This window comes from Python bivittatus, unplaced genomic scaffold (genome assembly GCF_059951505.1).
Source record: "Python bivittatus isolate LINGU-HERP-01145 unplaced genomic scaffold, Pbiv_v1 ctg000700_np1212, whole genome shotgun sequence".
Taxonomy (NCBI): domain Eukaryota; kingdom Metazoa; phylum Chordata; class Lepidosauria; order Squamata; family Pythonidae; genus Python; species Python bivittatus.
In genome coordinates, this window is record NW_028277098.1 from 76,210,826 (window position 1) to 76,232,874 (window position 22,049).

The 22,049-nt window shown below is 39.0% G+C and overlaps 1 protein-coding gene across 11 annotated transcripts in view; it reads left to right on the plus strand.

Moving 5' to 3' along the window:
* RALY (RALY heterogeneous nuclear ribonucleoprotein) overlaps nt 1–22,049 on the plus strand; it is a 248,357-nt gene that overhangs the window by 195,879 nt on the left and 30,429 nt on the right. For all 11 annotated transcript variants that reach the window (XM_088153550.1, XM_088153555.1, XM_088153553.1 and 8 more), the window contains one exon: nt 13,418–13,681. In XM_088153550.1, coding sequence (XP_088009676.1) covers nt 13,426–13,681 — 256 coding nt within the window. In that variant the 5' untranslated portion in view covers nt 13,418–13,425. The remainder of the gene's footprint in view (nt 1–13,417; nt 13,682–22,049) is intronic.

A 22,049-nucleotide genomic window follows, 5' to 3' on the forward strand; every position in this document is an offset into this window, starting at 1 on the left:
AACCCTAAAACCACAACTGTCCCAAACAACTCTTTTGTGTGTTGTGCATGTGATGCATTTAAAAATTGCACTGTTAGAGCTGCCCTCTTGATGTTTTATCCCCTCCTCACTAATGCCCTTGGATGGAATGTAAAGAATACACTCATATGAACAATGTAAAACATCTACACCCAACCTCAGACTTATTTGGGTTCAACAGACATAACAAATCCTATTTTTGTAATGGACAGCTTTAACTTCTGTTGGTAGTGTAGTAAATATAATTCTTTTCAATAAACAAAATTCATCTCATGCCAAACTTAAACTGAGAAATATCTTGCATCCCTGATGGAAGATATTTCTCAGTAATAAATAACATAATAAGCATAAGTCTCTCCTTTTACACTAGTAACTTTGGCTTTTGTTGATAGTGAAGTAAGCAGAAATCCTTTCAGGTATATAGCTTAGTTCTAACATTATTTCAGCTCTACATCTAGAGTAGAGCTGTATCTAAGGACTTTCACTGATTGTTGTCCTGTATTGTGGCACCAAATCCATACTCTAAATTTAGAGAAGTGCTCTCTTTTGTATTGGTGGTGCAGTACAATGCAACATCTATGTGTATGTCATATTACACACCCATAGCAGATGGTGCTTGACAGCTTTGATTTACACTCTTAGCAAACCCAATGGAATGCAACACAATATTTATGTTGGCTCAAGGCTTCTTTGATTCACATGTTGGCAAACTGAACAGTACCATTCAGGAGCAACTCTGAAATATCAGCTGTTGACCAATAAAAAGTGTGAGCTACTAAAGCAATCAACAGAGCTTCTGAATTAATTTAGGAGCTCCAGAACAACTGTAGAGACATTAGCATCCGATCCTAAATGTTCAGTTGATTATAGGTTGGAAATAGAGAACTCAGGGAGAGCAGGGCTATGCAATGGAGAAAACAGGGTTGAGACATTTTGCTGAAAATGACATCATTGATCGTTGGATGAATTATATTTATAATCTCATTCTTCCAGAAGCAGATATGATTTTCCTTTGTTTAATCCTTCCCACAACTCTGTGGGGTACAGTACATCAAGCTGAGAGATAGGTATTGAACCAAAAACAATTAGTGAACTTCATGAGCAAGTGGAAACTGGCATCTGAGTCCCACTGGTCCTGTTCTAACAGCTTTTGAAAACAGCCTTCTAGCATAGAAACAGGAAAGTAGATCTATTATTTTGATAGGAGGCTGTTTTGAAGAACTACTTCTGGAAAAACTGGAGGTAGGGATCAAAAGGCCCCCATATAATAGAACTTATTCTGAGGTTTCTTGTGGAGCTGGACTTTTGATTTTACCTCCTGGTTTTCCCAAGACAGCTCTTAGTAACTGATCTCTCTCAGACACACACATTCACTCTCTCTCTCTTTGCTAAGATGTTCTCTGAAGAGTCCAGTTTGGGGAAAAAAGAACTAAGGGAAGTAGACTCAGCTGTAAGGCAAAACTAAGGTGGTTCCCTGCAGCTCCCCTCCCCCTGCCAGAACCCAGATGGGTTCAATTTATCAAGGGGTGGTAAGCTGTAATATCTTCAGAATTCAAGCTGGACATATATTTAGAGATCCTTCTTTGAGGCCAGGTATGATTAAGTTCTCAACATTCATTTCTACAGCCAAACTGAGAAAACATCTCTGTGTCCATAGATGTTTTTCCTACTTCCTGAAATTGGAAATATAGAAATGCAAATAAGAATATAGCACCTCCATTGTAAAAGAATTGATGGACAATTCACTGGAATATCTAGGAAGTTCCTTGTTGGAGATTTCATTGGCAAGGAACTTTCAATGCCATTGTACAACTTTTGCAATGGCAGAGCTGGAGATGACTCCAACTATGTGACTTGAGAAAAAGCAGCAGTCAATTCTGCCTCTCTGATTAAAGTATTTATATTATGCGGATTATTCAGATTCATGTAACTTGTTTAGATGTATGTTTCTTCATCCTGATCTTGCAATAGCCTCTGGATGTGTCATGAATGAACATTTACAACTTCATACATGCAGCAATTATTATTAAACATCACAGGAGAGCATAAAATACTTTCCGAGTTTCAAATATGTTCCATTTTTGGGGTAATGATATCGACATTACTGTTATGCTTTAGCAATATTATTCTTCCTGAACCCACTTCTTTATGGTAGATAGGTCCTGATGGAGCGCAATATCAACAATTGTTGTGGTTCAGTAGTTAGGTCACTTTCAACTCTTTATGACCCGATGGACATCATTTTATCCAGATTATCTGTTAGTATCTGCTTCTGTAAGCTCTTGCCTGTGTCATCAGCAATACTATCTAACCAACCCATCATCTGTGGCCTCATCTTCAACTCCTTTGCTTTTTCCAAGCCTCAGGATCTTTTCTAATGACTCTTGCCTTTACATTATGTGCCCAAAATGTTTCTGGCTAAGATGGTGACATTCTGAGCCGCAGTTTGTTCCTCTCACCCTCTGTAAGCTCTGAAAACTGTATCTAGACTGCTCATTAAAAATAATTGTAAGCAGAAATGTTAATAAATTCCATCTACTAAGTTTGGAATTTTGCAGAGATAGCAGTGCTTCCAGTGAGCAATCTGGTCTTATTTCATCTAGTACTAAACGGTTTGGTTTTTCTTGTGGTCCAAATTATTCTCAACTATTTTCTCCAGCACCACAGTTCAAAGGCATCAATTTCAGCCTTTCTGATGTTCCATTCTCACATTCCTATGTATAACTGGGAAAACCATATACCTGACAAAATGTAACTTTGTTGTCAGCGTGATGTCTTTACACTTTAATCTCCAACAATAGGAAGACATATATGGGGGATGACACCTCTCAGTATATCATTCAAGCATTATTCTCTTTGTTATTTCCTCTTCTTTCATATGTGATTATATTTTGTCATTTCATATTCATGCAGGCCTGGAATCAGTCCTGAAAAAAGGTGACATATAAAATATTTTTGAAAGAAAGGAAGACAGAGAATATCATGCAATAAATCTTAGTGATTCGATCCTTCCCTCTGTGTTTGTGCATCCTGATCGATTTGCTGTGCCTGATTCTTGTGTACAATATTATGAAGGAAACATTCATCTGCTTCTGGCTTCAAGCGATGTGTCTGAAGACGCCGTCCCTCTTGCTCTGGTTATGGAAGTCATTCTAATCCAGTTTATACTGAAAGGAAATAAACAGAGGCAAGCAGAGACCCAAGAGCAGGTGCAAAGTTTTTTTTTTTTCTTTCATAAGTCTTTGTAGATCTGATAAAGTGCTGTTGGGCAGCTTAACTGAAGGTGGTCTTGAATACTGACAGCAAACTGAGAATTATTAAAATCACTTAAGAGTTTTATTGAAAAATCAATCTTCCCTAACATCCAAGCAAAACAAAAATGTAGACATAAATAAATAAATGGAAGAGCAATGTTTGGTAAAATCAGTCAGGATAGATATAGCCCTGAAGAATTTTAAATGTACAGCCAACACTCTCATCTTTCTCACCTTTCCCTCTCGTGACAAAATTCAAGGTCACTGAGCGGAAGCCTCAATGACGTTTGGTCTATTTATAACCCTTTAGCCATCTGGTGTGATAACTGCACCTGTTGAGATTAGTTCAGGACCCAGGCTTAACCAAAATAATATTTTTGCAGTGCAAGGCATAATACGTTTACGAGGCACATAATAATAATGTGTCCTTAAAACTAGCTTGCACCTGGTTAATAAACTCATCCAGCAAAACTATAATTTGAAGCCTAGCAAAAAGGCTACATTGAAACATGTTCACTTAATTTAAACCAAGAAATATATCTTCTTGAGTTTATAGCTGCACCTAAACTGTTCTGATAAAAACATTTATTTATTTTTTTTATTTGGCCTGCAACAGTGCCAGACAATGGGTTAAATGAAAACACTCTTTCATTTTTCTTTTAATTTTCTAGCAGGACAATAGTTAGCTTCACTGTTAGCCTTAATGGCATACTTTCTGAACTGGAACTTTCATACTAATGTATTTTGGAAAATGGTGTAAAATTATATTAATAAAAAATTATTAGTCCACTATTTACAGTGTAGTTTTTTTTTCTCCTCCCATTAAGTTTTTTTTCCCCTGGTTTTGTTAAGTCTGTGCTAAGCAGGGATCTATACTCAGGAGGGTAAAACCTATATCACTTATTGTAACTCCTCACAGAACTTTACTCCTATTTTCTATGTTTCTATTTGCTGATATATCTATACCCATCAAGTCACCTCCAGCTTTCTCCTCATGTGGCTGCCAACTCTTCCTTAATTTGGCAATCTTGTGAAAGTCTTCATAGGATCAACTTTGTTGTCTTCCAATCCTTTCAATTCCATTCCCACTCTCCTGACTATAACATGGAATCTTGGCTTTGTTTGAACATCAGCATTTACACATCTTTGATTCCAAGTTGCCAGTTTCCTCTGCCTCCTCTTCAGCTACAAAACCAAGTCATACAACACTAGAAGTATTAACTTGCTCAGTTGTGTGCAATGTCCATTTAGTACCAGCATTGGACATTATTCTTAGGTATCTCAGAAGTTTATAAACAAGAGTTTAGTTGACAGCATTTGATATTCAGTCTCTGAATGTAGATGACTGAAGCCCTTTGAAGGCTTTAAGGTGTTGGCTAGACTGGGGAGATCTATGTTGAAGTCCACCCAGAGCTGTAGAAACTTACTGGGTGACTTTGAGCCAGTCATTTTCTCTCAACCCAACCTATCTTACAGGGTGGCTATTGTAAGAGGAAAAATGGAAGAGGGAGTGCTAAGTCCACCTTGAGCTAAAGGCAAAGTATAAATCTAACTGAATATCATTCTGCAGTACCAGTCAAAGCCATTCACAATGCCTTCATAGATTCTTTCAGTAGCAGCCAGATTTTGATATAGATGAGAGAGAATAGCAAGTAGCAAGGAATGGAGCAACTGCCCGCTAAGCTAGTGAGAGACACTTGTTCTGATTATTACGTGTGTAGTTGACAAAAATGGTTATCAGTTAATTGCATTAGCTAATATTTTTTTCTATTCCTTCTGAAAAGTTCCTTCTCACTAGCTATAATCTGTGGAAATCACTACCAGAAGGTGTAGTAATGACCACCTACTTAGTTGGCTTTAAAAGGGGATGGAACCAATCATGGTAAATACAATAATTGCTGGGAATCACATATAGGAGCATGCTTCTCTACTCTTTTCCTGCTTGTGGACTTTTCAAGGCGTCAGACTGAGAACAGAAGGCTGAACTAAATCGTCTTTGGCCCCTTCCAACACCATTCTTCATAAATCTTCACTTTATTGGATATATGGTCCCCAGGATAATTACTGGGATTGGTCTGGATTTTCTTGCCTCTGGATGGCATGTTTGGGGTCAGAGGGGTTAGGCTAGTCACAAGATAGGAGGAGCTGCTAGTCTGTCACCATCTTAGCTCCTCCTCCCTGCTTCATATGCTTTCATCGTCTTAGGAATTATATATGGAGTAAATGAGTTCTATTTTCATCTCTGTGGGTACATGTGTGTATCTGTGTATTGTTGGTGGTGGTTTGCAAATAGGAGGTTTGTTGTTGTCTAGAGAGGATATTAGGTACAAATGTATATAATATAAGCACAGCTAATTGGGGAAAATAAATCTGTTTCATTTCCATCCAAATCCACAGTTAACCCATCTTCAATATGCTTATCACGTTTGGCATGAAGAAAATTAAAATCAAATTAATGCAATGAGACCACTCTTAATTTTAAATTACACATTTCCATCTGATTTCCTCTTTTATGATACTGTACTTCCAATATTGTAGTTGTGGGCATATTTTAATATCCATATAGATAACCAGCCAGTCATCTCATAAAAGAAAGTGAAAGTTGTTATTGCTTTCCCCAGGCATTGGTCATACCTACTGAGATGACTTCTTTGAATAATAACTATTGCTTTCTTATAAGAGCATCCTCCTCTGGGAACCTGTCACTCACAACCCACCCCTATTTGCTATGCAGCAGATCTGAAGACTTCCTCACCCACTGAAAGCAAGGAAGCATTAATATCAGGATCACAAACAGAAAAGGTGAAAGATACAGATATCTATATATCTAAATTTATGTGTCTCAGATTCCAAAATTTCAAGGACCTGGTGAGCATTGGAGACCAACCCAGAGTTGTAAATAGCTGAGCCAGTGTGTATCTCTCAGGTTGCATATTCACAATGTAATAGTGGCACCTACAGTCTAACAGAAAACCCACAGATGTTTTCACCATGCACTGAACTCTGTACTGCAAGCATGCAGGAAGCCAATTTAAATTAGTGGTGCTGCTGAAACACCTAATTAGTTGAAATGAAATTTTAATCTTGTTTGTAATTCCTGTATGTATAATGAACTCTGATCTTGATCTAGTGAAGTGGTCATACTTCCATAATTGAAACTAAGATCAATTATAAGTTAATTATACAGTTGGCAAGTTACAGAGTTGGCAAGACTCACCTGCCAAATTTTGCATTCTTGGTGTATGCACAGATGTTGCTTTCTGTAAGTTCTTGGTAACCCAAAGAATTGGGGGGGGGGACCTGATGGTCAGGACTATTTTACTTTAATGCTTTCATTACAGGACCAATGGTGATCAGCCTGCCCCAGGCAACTAATGGACCCAACTGGGTTGTACAGAGAGCTTGGGGTTGTTTCAGAAAGTTTGCTACTCGGTCTAAATGAAGCCTTGTTGGCTGCTTGGAATGGTAGAGTGGCTGCAGCTTTGGATCAGATTGCGCCTGAGTGGCCTCTCCATGCCCATGGTTCCCAATACACTCCATGGTATATGGAAGAGCTGAGGGAACTTAAAAGGGCTAAGAGATGCCATGGATGTCCTGTCCCAGTGTTTGGGGCCTGTAGAGTTCTGGATGGGGCGCAATGGGCTTCGACACAACCCAAGCAAGACTGAGTGGCTCTGGATATTTGAACCTCCTAGAGACAAGGCTTTTCCATCTTTGGTTCTGGATGGGGTAGCACTGCTCCAGACAGACTCAGTACACAATCTGGGGGTCCTCCTGGACTCACAGCTCCTGGTCAAAGAGCAGGTAGCAGCCATGGCTAGGGGGGCCTTTGCACACCTCCAGGTGGTGTGCCAGTCACATCCATTCCTGGATCAGGAGTCTCTGCTCACAATCACCCACACCCTTATAACCTCCCGCTTGGACTACTGCTACACACTCTACATGGGGCTGCCCTTGAAGTTCCTTTGGAAGCTTCAACTGGTACAGAATGCGGCTGCATGGATAGTAAATGGTGTTGGATATGTGACGCATATAACGCCACTACTGCATGAGCTGCACTGATTGCCAATGTGTTTCCAGGTACAATTCAAGGTGTTGGTTGTCACCTTTAAAGCACTGCATGACTTGGGACCAGGTTACCTGAGAGACAGTCTTTTCCCAATAGTTTCTACCCGTCTGATTCGGTCCAACAGGTTGGGCATGCTGTGGGTCCCATCAGCCAAGGAATGTTGGCTTGCAAGGACCAGGAGACTTGCCTTCTCTGCTGTAGCCCCTGCCCTTTGAAACATCCTCCCTTCAGAGATTTAAGATGGCCCCAATCTTGTTGGTTTTTCATAGAGCTTCAAAGACCTAGCTATGTGCCCAGGCCTGGGGCCCCAAATGTATTAAGGGCCCTGTCTCTTGGCTATATTGATAATTATTATGATAATTTTCTTGGCTGCTGTATATATTTATTTTTTGTATTGTTTTTAATTGTTTTAGAATTGTTCACCACCCAGAGTCACTTGGTTGAGATGGGCAGCTATAGAAGTTAGATAAATAAATAAAATTAATTAATAAATTACTCTCTTAACAAAGAAACTAATTAATTTAAGATTTAAATCTGAAAATACAGAACAACTAATACCATAGGAAGAATCAGAAATATTAATCTCCCTCTACCCCTTGCTCAGTCCACCTTCAACTTGTTCAGTTCATCTTATTCCTATCAGTTTGCTCATTAATGTTGGCCTTCTTTTCTCTCCCATTGTAGTGGCTCGTTACCTGGTGATTGACAGTTTACTGCAAGATCAATTAAAAATCTAATTTTGTGAATAAACAGTCTTGATGGTTGTATGCTATCTCCTGAATCATACATATATCATAGTTGCTAGGGAGTAACTGTGGAGAAAAGCCATTACTGATGGTCCGTGTCTGTGAGTTTCCTGAATGCAGCTGGTTGGGTGCTATGAGATATAGAATGTTGGACTAGATGGCTCTTGAATTAATCCAGCTGCATTTTCTTGTGCTGTCTTATGCTCTATATCAGAGATAAAATAACAATGTTACCCTTTCACTGTTAAAATCTAGGTTTGGTAGTCTTCTTTCCAATCTCAGTGCATTACATGGATGACACGTGCCCCTTTCTTTTTTGCTGTTCCCTTCTGGGTTTATTTTCTTTGCCATTGTTGTTCTTCTGCCTTGTGCTGTTGTGTGTGTGTGTGTTTTCTATTGTTCTTTGTTTTAAATGTTTTAACGATTGTAAGCTACCCAGAGTTGTTGGGAGTCAAGCGGCATATACATTTAAATAATAATAATAATAATAATAATAATAATAATAATAATAATAATAGCCGCAAAATCATTAACCTACTTTTCTCAAGCTTACCTGATTATTATTAACTTACTATTTGGTACGATAATGATGGCAACAGAAAAAAAAAATAAACTACTATGGAAAGAAATAATATTCCTTTCAGAACACAGCATTGGCAGGAATATTCTATGCATTAATGAACCTGTTATTTAGGCTGAATCAAATTTTGTGTGGCTTTACAACAGTGCTTGTAAACAGTGTTTGCTATCCAGCAATGAACTTCACCATGAGTGAGTGAGCTGTATTCTGTAATGATGCAATATTAGTTTTCAGATGCCATTATGTAGTTGAGCATACTATTTCTCCATTTGCTGACAGAAACAAGTTAATGTTTTTGTTAAGACAAGCTATAATTCATTGAAGGGTGGAGTGGAAACTAGCACAGTCACTCAGGCTTTTAACAACTGACCAGAAGGTGTTTGCAATCAATCAGGTCAAACCTCAGTGAAAACTGATGCTCCTGGAGTGAGAAATAACTCACTCCACTCTTTTCTTTCATCTTGTGAAGAGAGTAGGGATGAGAAGAGAGAAAACTTATCAGATGCTGAATTTCATTGATAACTCATTGTTCAGATGGAAACCCTAGCAAGAACATGGCATCGTATCCCAGCCTTTTATGAAAAGGATTCAATGTAGCATCCAGTCAGAAAAGAAAAGAGCAGTATACCCATGTTTGTCTTTTAATATGGACAGGTGAGAATTCTGTTTGGTAAATTCTTATTAAAATAAAAAACATTCACATTGTTGATCAGAAATAAGATGGAAAGACCTTGAAATTTTGCAAGTGTATGGAGAAGAGAGCAAAACTGATCCAGGGATAAGCAACTTGGTGCCCTCCAGATTTTTGGGATTTCAAATCCCATTAACCCCATCTAACATAACCAATGGCAAGAAATTACGTTTGTTGTGGCCTAACAGGTTATGTACTTCTGAAATGCATGAAGGCAGATTGCATGGGGCACTTCTCTTAAGAATCTGGCTTCCTTTGAATCCTTGTCTATCAAGTCAAGTTTATAGTGCTGAACTTGAATTGCTGTCTTTTTTTTCTTTCCATCTTCAGCAGCTGCAATTGCAGGCAGGTAATTCAAGGCTTCTCCTGCTGGAAAGAGCTGTAGTTACTTAATCTGATGGGTGAAGATAAATTAGAATTTTTGTCTGCTTTACTTTGTGAAAAGGAATGGCTGCCATGTTCTCAATTACAGGGGATTCTACAGCTAAATTCACTGCAGGTCATATTGCCTGATCTCAAAAAAGCTAAGTAGGGTCAGATCTGGGTAAAACCTCAGTGGGAAACCACCAGAAAATTCCTGGGGAAATTGAAAAATGTCCTGGAAGAAGAAAACAGCAAACCCTTTCCATATTGTTACTGAAAAAACAACATAGACTTGTCCATGTAGTTACCAAGAGTCCAGCTGGACTTGAGGAAGACTTTAAAAAGGCTGAAATATGTATAGCTTTAAAGTTGGAACTACCAGCAACTTTCTTATCCTAGAATAAATTCAGGGCACCAATCTGAACCTTAACGTGGTGATAGAAGAGGCTCTAATTCTTTGCTTCCTGAATGGGGCTAAATCAAGTTAGCCATTTACAATGTCAAAAAAAGATAAATTGAAAAAAACTAAGGGAGAGACATGGCTGCAAAATGAGCCTATCACTTTGGAGTGATTCTCAGCTAACAAATCTTAGCAGAAGATACAATCTTTCTAAATCCGCATAGCCCATTATATATACAAGCAAAACCAAGATTTCCACTGAAGCGTATTAAATAAAGTTAATGTACATGTAAATATTCTAGCCTGATTCTGTATCACTTCTTTCATAATTAGTCTTCCTTGAAGCCATGTTAATATGGGGCTGTTAATATTACAATTCCACCACAAACATCCTCCATACATTCAACAGCACCTGCACACATACATGCCCCAGTCACTCTTACTATGAATAAGGAAGGATTCCATCCAGGATGACTAGTGGGCTCTCTGGAACAAATGAGCATTCAGGTTCTTGCTTCATGAGTCTTGATTTTTAGAATTACTAACAGGGGCCTGAGACACTCATACTGATTATGCCAATGCTGCATCATGAGGAATGAAATATGAAGTCTGGCTCTGTGTTCTGTTCAGATTGCATCCTCAGAGTGCAAATCCATTTGGATTGCTCTGAGGGCATGAATTATTCATCAGGCCTGAAAACAATGAGAGAGGTGAATCTGAGGTGTTCAGTGGTATTCCAAGGCTAACACTGATCTGCATATTAAAACAGTACTCAGCCATCCTCTTTATGGCTGTTTGCAATCAAAGCCCTAGGCAGGTGACTCTTGCTAGAGAGAGCAGAACTGCTTGAGCAAATATGGCAAATGCTTGCGAAGGGCCAGATTTGAACTGGGTGAAATGAAGAGCAGTAAGAAAACGCTGCCTTCTTAATCTGTACATGAATGTAGATGGAGGTGTTATGAGAGAATGCTACAGAGCCCTTGGTCCTTGTAGAATCTGCTCCTTGGAATGGGCTATATTTAGGCAAACAGAAACCAAAATAGTTAAACACTTTCTTCCTCATTGACACAAGAAGCAAACTTCAATAAAGGAAACTTGTGGAAAAGCAGGGAGGTAATTTCAAGAAAAAGAGATGTGGCCAACTCTTTCTTATCGCACCTCTCAAAGGTGGACTCACTGAATCTCCAGTAGTACCTTGGCAAACTTATGTGTAGCAACTTCTCATTCAGCAATAAAGAAATCAAGAAAGGAAGTAGTTAGTATCTTTACGTATTGGACTTCTTTTCTGAATAATTACACCATGCCTCAGAATACTGTATGTGTCATTGTATTAGATTCAGTTTTCTTCATCCTTCTGTTATTGCATGTCTCCATGTTCATATTTCTAATAGTGTATATGTACCCTAGTAATTTGTGTTAAATGTCTTTAACCTAATAGTCTCTTGCCTTTCCCCAGTAAATCCTTGACAGTCTTGTTTGGAAGAAGGCTCTTTCTAGTGTGATAAAAAAAAAAAAAAAAGGAGGGGCGTCTAGATTGCCATTGGAGATGAGCGCAGAAGCTCTGACTGCAGGATGGAGAGAAATCCATCCACAAATTCAATATTTAGGTCACTAAAACATAATACAAAGACACAAAGAAAATATGTATAAACATTTGCAGCTTTCCTTATTTAAGGTCCTAAATGATCAATTACCAGAATGCCATAGGGCTTTCACCCCACTGCTTGAGTCAAAAGAAAATTATAATGGCATGCAGGTTTTCTGCTTCCATTGCCAATCTTGATTCCTGCCTCTGAGTCATTACCAAATGTGCTGTCCTAGGTTGTGTGATAGGCAAAGTAATTGGATGAATCCTCCAGCTCTGTTGTCCTCTTCTGAACACAATTAAGCAGTGGGGGGGAAAGCTGCCAATCAAAGCACTACCAGAGGAATGGGGCGAGTTAGACTGCAGGATACTCTCTGTCATCTTTAGGCCCCTTCCTGTTCCTTTCCTCCCACATGTCATGCTATCATAAGCTAAGCAGTAAGATGGTATGTGGATGAATGGAAAAGTGCCACCCTGGGGTGCCATGAATTTTTATAGAGTTTTTCATAGTTTTTACTGAGTTTTATTCTGATGGTTTCGGGGTTTCATTGTTTTTACTGTTTTGAGCACCACCCAGGGTTGTTGTTACAATATGGGCAGTTGTAGAAGTTTTTTAAAATAACTAAATAAACCTAAGTGAAAAAAAATCAGGATCACGAGAGGAATTGAGTCCCAAGTGGCACATTTATTTAGTATTTGTCTTCTTTATTTATATAGGCAACAAATGCCAACTTTCAGATTCTTCTGTGTTTTGTTCAGGAGTCAGTGGGAATTGGTCCTGTCATTCCACTAATTTACTAGTTCAGCCTTGCACTAAAGTAACAAGAACTGCAAAGTGGAAGCATTTATAGAAGTACTAAGAGGTTTTGCACTGTTATGCAATTCAGATAGACAATTTTAAATTTACCAGCTACAGTCTACTTCTATTATTCTGTACAGGAAGTTTCGTATTGTACTGCTTGTGATAGACAGCTTTTTGCATTCAATTAGAGCAGGGGTGGCAGAGGAACCCAATGTGAACTAATGTGCTATACCTCTACCTCTCTTGTGCAAATCCAAAGAACACTGGTACAGGGCTGCTGTGTTCAGCTTGTTAAGGAAACAGCAGAAAGGCAGTAGATGAGGATGACAAAGGACCATACAGAGGGGGATGCCCACATCAGCCTGGAATGGGCAGTAAGGGCTCTGTAATGCCACTACTGGTCACCTGAAATTGATGACTTCCAGTGTAATGGACTTGTGACTGTCATTGGATGCCATCAGCATTAACAGGAAAACAAAACTTTAGCAATAATACAGCTAAGGACAACTTAAACCTATACTGCTAATAGGCTTGGGATGAGATGAAAGCAATGGCATGGGGAAACTATAGAAAAATGATGCTGCTGGGACATATTTGGGCCATAGCCTTAGAGGGCCATAAATACAGGCAAACCCGCTTCTGTTGCCCAGGAGTGTAAGATCCACTATCATGCACTCCTTTGCAAGAGTCCAAGTGAGGTTGCTTTAAATTGTTACAAGATTTATACTGTGTAAACTATTCCAGTGTGTGAAAGTCTGCACATTACTATGTTTCAAATTCACTTGGTGTTCTGCAAGTTTTTGATGGCTCATCTTTCCAATAAGCTCATATGAACACCATTGCCTCCATTGATAGACCTTATCATAGGATATTAGTGCCTTCCTGATCCTCACTATCTTGCTTACTCAGGTGTCAAGATGTCACTGAAAGTACAGACAAGTAACATCACAAACAAGAATGATCCCAAGTCCATCAACTCCAGGGTCTTCATTGGGAACCTCAACACAGCAGTGGTCAAGAAGTCAGATGTAGAGACCATCTTCTCTAAATATGGCAGAGTGGTGGGCTGCTCTGTGCACAAAGGCTATGCATTTGTACAATACTCAAATGAGAGGCATGCACGGGCTGCTGTCCTAGGGGAGAATGGGAGAGTACTCGCCGGTCAGACTCTAGGTAAGGTCTCCTTGCATCTCTCTCTATCTTCCCCTGTATTTTCTAAGAAAACTGAAGATTGCTATAAAATTGTAAAAAGCACTTTTCATATCAGACTAAAATAAATATTCCCTAGTCATTTTGCAGTGAAATTTGTCTACTACAGTAGAAGAATTTTCAAATATTTGAAGCAAAGTAGGACCTCGTGCAAACATTGCTGTTCTGATGATATTTCAAGAGGAATGGCTTTTCAGCCTTGGAGAAAGAGTGGAGGATCTCAGCAAACACAAAGAGATAAGCTTGAAAACACTCCACAGTCTCAAAACAATATAGAAGTCCAGTATTGGCTCTAGAAGACAAATACTAAGAAAGCACAAGATTCTTCAAAAGTCACTAACAAGCTCTAAATGGGCATAGCAGATACAACTGTTCAGCTATTTAGAAGCTGTATAGAAAAAAATGGGATTGCTTCCTGACAGAGTATGTGCTTTGTATGCAGAATGTCCCAGGTTCAAGAGACATTCCTGGGGCCACTTAAATCAGAGCAGACCATTCCAATAGGCAAATACAGTAGTTCTTTTAATCGTAGGCCTCTGCAACTAGCCACAATGATGCCAAAATGCAGGATTCTGCCCTTTTAACACTTGTGAAGTAACATAGCATGCAAGTGCATTGTAAGGAACAGAGTTTACATCACAACAGACATGTCATCATCCCCACCCTCAGCCCATCTCTTCTGTGGATGCCTTTCCAGTCAGTGCCTTAATTCAAAGGCAGACAGTCTCCAGCCCTGGAGCTTCATGCAACCCTAAGGCCTGTTTTCTTAGGCCCCTGCAACCTCTCTATCTGGGCTGCTGAATTTTAGAAATACTGTTGTTTTATGTGGAAAACAATTTAAAACTAAATGGTCCTCTATTCCTTAGAATAGAGAGCCACTTAGGTGTAGTGGTTAAAGCATCAGGCTAGAAACTGGGAGACCATGAATTCTAGTCCCACCTTAGGCACAAAGCCAGCTGGGTGCCCTTGGGCCAGTCACTCTCTCTCAGTTCTAGGAAGAAGGCAAGGGCAAACCACTTCTAGAAAGCCTTGCCAAGAAAACTGCAGGGACTAATCCAGGCAGTCACCAATTGCCTAGTCAAAACTGACTTGAAGGCACCAAAAACAAAAAATCAGTAGAATAAGCACAAATATGGCTATCAAATCTGGGCTGTAAATATCCAGAAGGGTGCCAGAAGGAGCAAAGAGAGTGTTTGTATTTCTTTGTTATCCACAAATAACATCCAGGGTTTTACAGCCTTGAACAGGTTGCCCTAGACATAACACATTTTACCCCATCCCCCAAAAAAGACCCTAGCATATCCCTTCGAGATGGAGAAAATTCCACACAAGTGATATGGTTCCATTTACTTCTCACCATCATTCTGTTTATTCCCTCTCACTGGCCCACCTACTTTATATGCTGTTTTTAGAAGTTCTTCAAAGTGGCTCACTTTGTTAAGAAATACAAAAATTGAACAATATAATAAAATAAAAGCTTATTCAACCAAATAACCAATAGCATATTTAAAATAGTATAATCTGGAAAAAGGCTATTTTCAAGTTCCCCTTTTATCTCTATTAAATGAAGATGTGCCACCTTTTCAAACATATCGTTTTAGGGTTTGTATGAAGATTTCTACAACCCCCAAAAAGATTTCTTTAAATGTTTTAGGAAGATATCCATCCCCACAACTCAAAGTGGACAAAAATCACAAATATTATTTATTGTACAATAGTATCTAACTGTTGTCCTGTGGATTTCTGCCTGGCTGAAATTATTGCTACAAGAAACTCCATCTCAAAAACTGCCATTTTTGACAAATATAAAGGTGAAATATAATTAGAAAGGCTAATATTGCAACTTTAGTGTTAGACCAGAATAAGTCTTTCAGCTGAAATTATTATTTTTTTCTACTTTAATTAGCAAAGAACTCTAAGAATCAACCTGTTGCTTATTACTGAATTATTTCTCACATACTTTGAAGCAAAAGCTGATGGCTTGTCAGTTCTAATTTCTACCTCAGTCTGGGTATCTTTTCTGTAGTGTTATAATGTCCTAATTTTACAACTTTATACTGCATATGCATGCTAAGTAAGACAGCTTATTTATATACTGTTTTTCAACAAATGACACTTTATCCTTTATGTCACACCAAAATACAACAGCTCTTAATTAACCAACACTATATAGAATCTACAATAGTCTCACCTGAAAGAAAAAAAACAGCAGCAGCAGCTTGTTTCAAAGACAGGCCAATAAAAAATTAGCCCCTTTGGAACTTCTTCAAAATTAGACCAGTTACAAATTCACTGAGGCGAAGAACCAATCAGAAACGGGCTTTCCAGAATTCCAATGACATGGTCCAGTTAAGAGATTAGTTCTGTTACAAACCCAAGAGCTCAGTCAGTTCCTGCTCAGTTGCCTGTGAGCTGCCAAGAAGTGCACTACTGAGCAGATCACTTTCATCTCTGAAGATGCAGGCCACAGTTGCTGGCAAAACATCAGGATGCCAGATAATTAGACCATGGCCTATTAGCCTGGAAGCTCATCACCACTGGATTGATGCTGGCTGTGAAAGCCTGCATTGATATACCCCATAATTGGCTTTCTTGGAGTCCTCAGCCAGATCAAGACAATTTGGGAACAGCTTAAGCTGTTTAAAGTGTTAATTATTACAAACAACATCTTGAAAGGAAGTTGGAAAACAAATGGCAATTAGTGAAGATTTTGAGGTTTGCTATATTAAGCACCAAGTTGATGTCTTAACTGCCACATTTTGCATTTATGGAAACTTCTAGATATTCCTCAAGGTTAGCCTAAATAAAGTCTTGACATGATCAAGCCAAGGCCTGGATAACTACTCTTATACCAGACTGATTTAGAAATGGCAACAGTTGGCATGAACTTTGCATAAGCAACTGTGCATAAGCATCTGTGGGTTCAGGGATTGGATAGCATCAAGAAGTACTCCCAGTTATGAACTCAGGGGGAGTTTGACCTGTTTCAGAATAGATTGAATTCCAGTTCCCAAGCCATCTCTCTCTTTTTTAGATATAAACTTGTTCATTTTCATCAAGCTGTATCAAATCCATGCAATGATCAACAATATTATTATTTTATTCAATTTTGGTGGCACCCAACTCCAGACTGACTCTGGACAGCTGACAATATAAATAAAACACAATAAAAATATAATGGAATAATAAACAAGATAGAGAATCCAGACAACCACCAAAACATATATAATGGGCTGACAACATATGAAAACATATGTCAAGCACATCCAACATAGGGCTCCATTCACCCTACACCAAAACCTGGGAAAATAGCCAGGTTTTTAAGGCCTTCCACAACACCATCAGGATGGAAACTATCTGGATCTCAGGGGGAACCTCATTCCAGGGGCAGGCACCGCAACACAGTTCCTGGGTCCCAATAGATGATTTAACTGAGTGGAGCATGATCACTCTGTCAACTCATATTGGCCAGGCAGAAACCACAAGAGATAGGCAATTCCTTAAATAACCAGGTCCTATATCATGTAGGATTTCATGGGCATTGACCATGACTGGACAATGATTCAATGATCTTGAATCACACCTGGAAGCGTGTTGGCAACCAGTGCAGTTCATGAAGATGAGGTGTCACATGACCATAGCGAGATAAGGCCACCATTGCCTGTGCCGCCGCTTTCTGGACCACTTGAAGCTTCCAAATGTTCTTCAAAGACAGCCCCATGTAGAGCACATTGCAGTAGTTGAGCCGTGAGATGATTGCACAAGTAACTTTCTGAAGGGCCTCCCAGTCCAGGAAGGAATGCAACTGGTATAGGTTTGCGACTGCCAATGCCCTCGTGGCCACAGCTGCCACCTGCTCTTCAAGCAGGAGCTGTGAATACAAGAGGACAGTACCTGCTGGGTGTGTTTTTGTTTTTGTGTTTTTGGAGTTTGATAACAAAAAGTGGTAGATTTAAGAATTATCAAATATTAATAGCACCTCATTTCAAACTTCCTCTGGATGACTTATCCAGTGATCTCATTTCATTTTTTGCTTTAATTTAGACAGTCAAAGTAAGATAGTACAGGCCAGTGGGCTAGAACAATCACTGTCAGGTTGGAGCCATTGTCCACTTAAATAACTCATTGATCTCTGGTCTTCTAGATCAGTGTTTCTCAACCTCAGCAACTTTAAGACACATGGACTTCAACTCCCAGAATTGAGAAACACTGTTCTGAATGATTAATCAATTAAGCTTTACGTTGTGCAGTTATGTTGAGATGGAGTGTTAACTAGTTGTGTACCTATTATTTTTGCTTTATTTTGCTTTTAACTGATTGTTTCCATTTAGTGTTTATTTTTGGCAGTATTTAGCTGCATATTGCCTTGAGGAATATAAAATTGAACTCTACCTTATCATCCATTCAATACATTTTTTTTTCTCATTCCCTCCTGTTTGTGTAATGACAGTGAACACAGCCAAAGACAGCATTAGAAATAGCCAAGAGCCCAGTTAACAAGCAACCTTTCCTGCCTAAGGATGTAGATCTTTCATTATCTGAGATCTTAGAATAATAATGTTTGTAATATTGTATTAATTGACTAAATATATGGTTGTAATCAACTAACATACTAATTAAGTGATGCAAAGCCCTACTTTAAAGGAAACGTACAGCCGTTGCATAAAACACCCAGCTTGGTTCATGGGCCACCTGAGTTCCCTTCCTCAAGTGTGACTTTTTGCAGCTAATTTCTGCCTGATGTGGGCAATTTGCTATAGATCTGTCTGACAGTTTGTTGCAAGAAAAACAGATGTGCTAGAACCAGATGCCCAGGCATTGTTTAGCATATTGCTTTTTCTGCAGTGATGCCACCAGCTGCTGAAGATAATGCCTTGGAAATGATGGTGATATTTGCTATACTGTGTGCTACAGCACCACTGAGAGGTCCCAAATCAAATTAGGCACATGATGTGGCAAGCACTGTAAAAAAAAAAAAAAATCCAGAAGACTTATTCTCAGGGCTTCGCTGCCATGAGACGTGACAAAAAAAGTCTTCCCATCTTCACTCATTACAAAAAGCAGCCTGTCCACTAATCAGCCATGAATAATCATGCAGTGCAAGAAGGGTTTTTAATCATGAGCAACTAAAAGTATAATGGGCAAACCCTATTGAGAAACCACAGGATTTCCTCAGGGATAATCCTGATTACCTCCACTGTAAACATAACATGTGAGAGCCAGCTGGCTGGGAAAAGCCTTCATTGTTCCTGGGAGACATTGTTCTGATCAAACTGTATGAGACTTGCATGCAGCTTAGCTCATTCTCTTTAATGCAGGATGCCCAGCTTTAACACGTTGGGTGTCATATTGTACCTTGAACAAATCCTTGCGGCTGTTTGAGAAGCACATGGACATTTCTGGCCCAAATCCTGTCTCCCCACACTAGAAGTGATGGAGAAGGCCATGAGTCAAAGGGAAGCAATGCCACAGCCTCATTTTGCTCTTTGGAAGCAAGAAACCATGTTGCTTTGCATCATCGAAGACTTTGTTCAAGTCTTCTTGTCTACTCTCAATTAAAGGATCCCAGGCAGGAGAGGAGATTTTGAGGGTTGCAGAGAGAAGGAAATAATTTCTCTCTTGGTGGTTTCATCCAAAGCTGCTTCAGTGAGTGACTCTCACTCTCTCTCTTACTGAGCGAGGGATTGGTGTGAATTTAGTGTGTTGCATGTATTTCTGTTTGTTGTAACAAGACTAGTTTTATAATGTAAGCCATTTGCAAAGCTTCTGTTGGAAGCCAGCATATAAACGATAGAGGGTTGTAGTTTGGCTCTGAATCCATTTGAATCATGCACGTTACCTATTTTAACTTCTTTGGCTCTGAATCCATTTGAATCATGCACATTACCTATTTTAACTTCTTGGGAAGCATATGACTTAGAAAATAAATTTGATTTGGGGATGGGAACAAACTGCCTTCAAACCAAATCTTTACACAGGCCTAGTAAATGTCTATAAACAGATTAAATAAGGATATGGCTACATATTGATGTTTCATGGGGAAGTTAAAGGACACGTTGACACAGCAAGTTCACATCCTGTAATAGACAACTGAGAGTGCAGGAAGCAGTGCTGAGCAAATCTGCTACATATCTCGAAAAAAGCCTGGTCCTCAAAATAGGATTCTAGCTGAGTGTACTGAGATGGTTCTGCTATCAGCAATGTAACCCGTCTTGGCTGGCTGGAGCATCTTGCCTGTACCATAGTCTGCACCACCTGTATGCCTTCAAGCCAACAACCTGCATCCATTGACTGTATCTATAGCAATGCTATATGGAAAAATTATCCTGTATGTCTTTCTGATAGTTCTTGTTCATTGTGATGAATGAGAATTTGTATTTCTTTTTTTTTTCCAAAGGGCGGGGGGAGTGAAATTCTTCTGGGTGAAATATGATGGTTTGATAGTACCTTATTAGGAATTGGACAAGGAATGTGTGCCAACATCCTGCCTTTCACTGGCCACAGTCACCTCTCCAACACTCTGTAGCCTTCCCGTGCTTCAGTTCAATCCCCAAGGAAGTCAGCACCAAGAAATTCCTCCCACTGGGCTTTTTCAGAAAAAATATTAGATTGTGTGGGCAGCCAGGGAGTCTTTAGTGTGATGCCTTCAGATCTGTAACAGCAGATAACACCAGCAACAGCACCCTCCACCACATCCAATGTTAAAACAAAGACAAATCGCTAAGAGAAATTTGAAATACTCAAGCCCTCTGAGAAGAAGATGGGAAAACAGAAGCCTCTTTCACAGAGGAAGCAAACTTTCTCAGGAAGTTTTAATGCAGATTTTGGCAGAGCCTTAACATCAGGCAATATTATATTTTTTTCAGGATCAGTTACCAGCCAATCAATATGAACATAATAGTATCTGTGCATTTAGGAGGATTTGTGACTACTCAAAGCTGTCTCCTCGCCATCAGAAGTAGCAGACTGATTTAGAATTTATTGGACTCCATTATGTTTGTATGGAAAAGGACTAAGGCAGCATTTTGTTGGAGATGTAATAAGGATAATGGTTCTTTAAAACATATGTTTTTACAATGTCCTATACTTACTAGGTTTTGGGAGAAAGTAGTGGTCTGTATAAATATAGCTGTGTGACAAAAGTTAAAATTTTCAGAGGATAATATTCTCTTGAACTATATATCTATTACATGGAATTTGACAACTGGACAACATGAATGGATTCTCCGTGCCCTTAATATGGCCGAAAGACTGATATTGCAGCACTGGAAAGATAAATGTATGGCCTCCTTTGTTCAATGGATTGAAGACTGCTTGCCACTTATGAGCAGGTTGCCTGTAGACGTAGACCTTGTATGGACAGTATAATGAAGCATGGAATTCATTTATATAAAATACAATAGGTTAGAAAAAGCCTATTTTTTACATAACTGCATTAGAAATAAATATATACTTGCATAATATTTGTATCAGATAAGCATAAGTTATAACAATATATTTTGTTTGTTCTTTTCTTTTTTCCATTATTATTTTAAAAACAATAAAAAATAAATTTTAAAAAAGGAAGAAGCAGACTGAGACTTATGTTAAAACTTCAGCAAAAAGAGAAATGCTTAAACCAGTTTAAGCAACTTTAACATGTATGAACTTCAACTCACAGAATTCCCCAGCCAGCCTCTTAAAGTTGCCAAGTTTGAAAAACCCTGGTTTAAACTCTCCCCTCCTCTTGGCTATGGCCATGATTCTCATTCCTTCATATACACTCAGAAACCTAGCCTTGTTCAATATTAAAACACCTCTGATTTAATGCTGGCCCATGCTTTCTTTTTTAGGCCTTTAGTATAATAAACACCAACTTTTCAGACTTCCCAATGTACAGCAGAGCCAAAAAGTTCACATAGTTCTCTACCTGTTTGCCTGAAACAAACTGTTACTTCGTTAACTTTCTTTTTTTTTTTTTTTTTGGCATAAAATGTTGAAATCTCACCCACTGAGAAGCTCAGGTCACTTGGAGTAAGCTGAGAATTGTTGCTGAATATAGCATTTCAATCAGAAATTGACATTTTTGATCTCCCAGTAGGTGGTGACAATATTGAAGACAGCAGGAGTGCCAGACATACCTCTGCAGAGGCACAAAACCTATTCCCTTCCTTGCAAAGACTGGCGTAACACCTGAAATAAGAACTCAGACATTTCAAAAGATAGCAAACCTCTTTTTTTTTTTTTTTGAAGGGGGAAAACAATTGTTTGAAATGACACGCTCCGCTGTCTGATTGTCACCCCTTTCTTCTGCAAAACTAGAACAAAACTAAAATACAGTTTTCAGAATGTC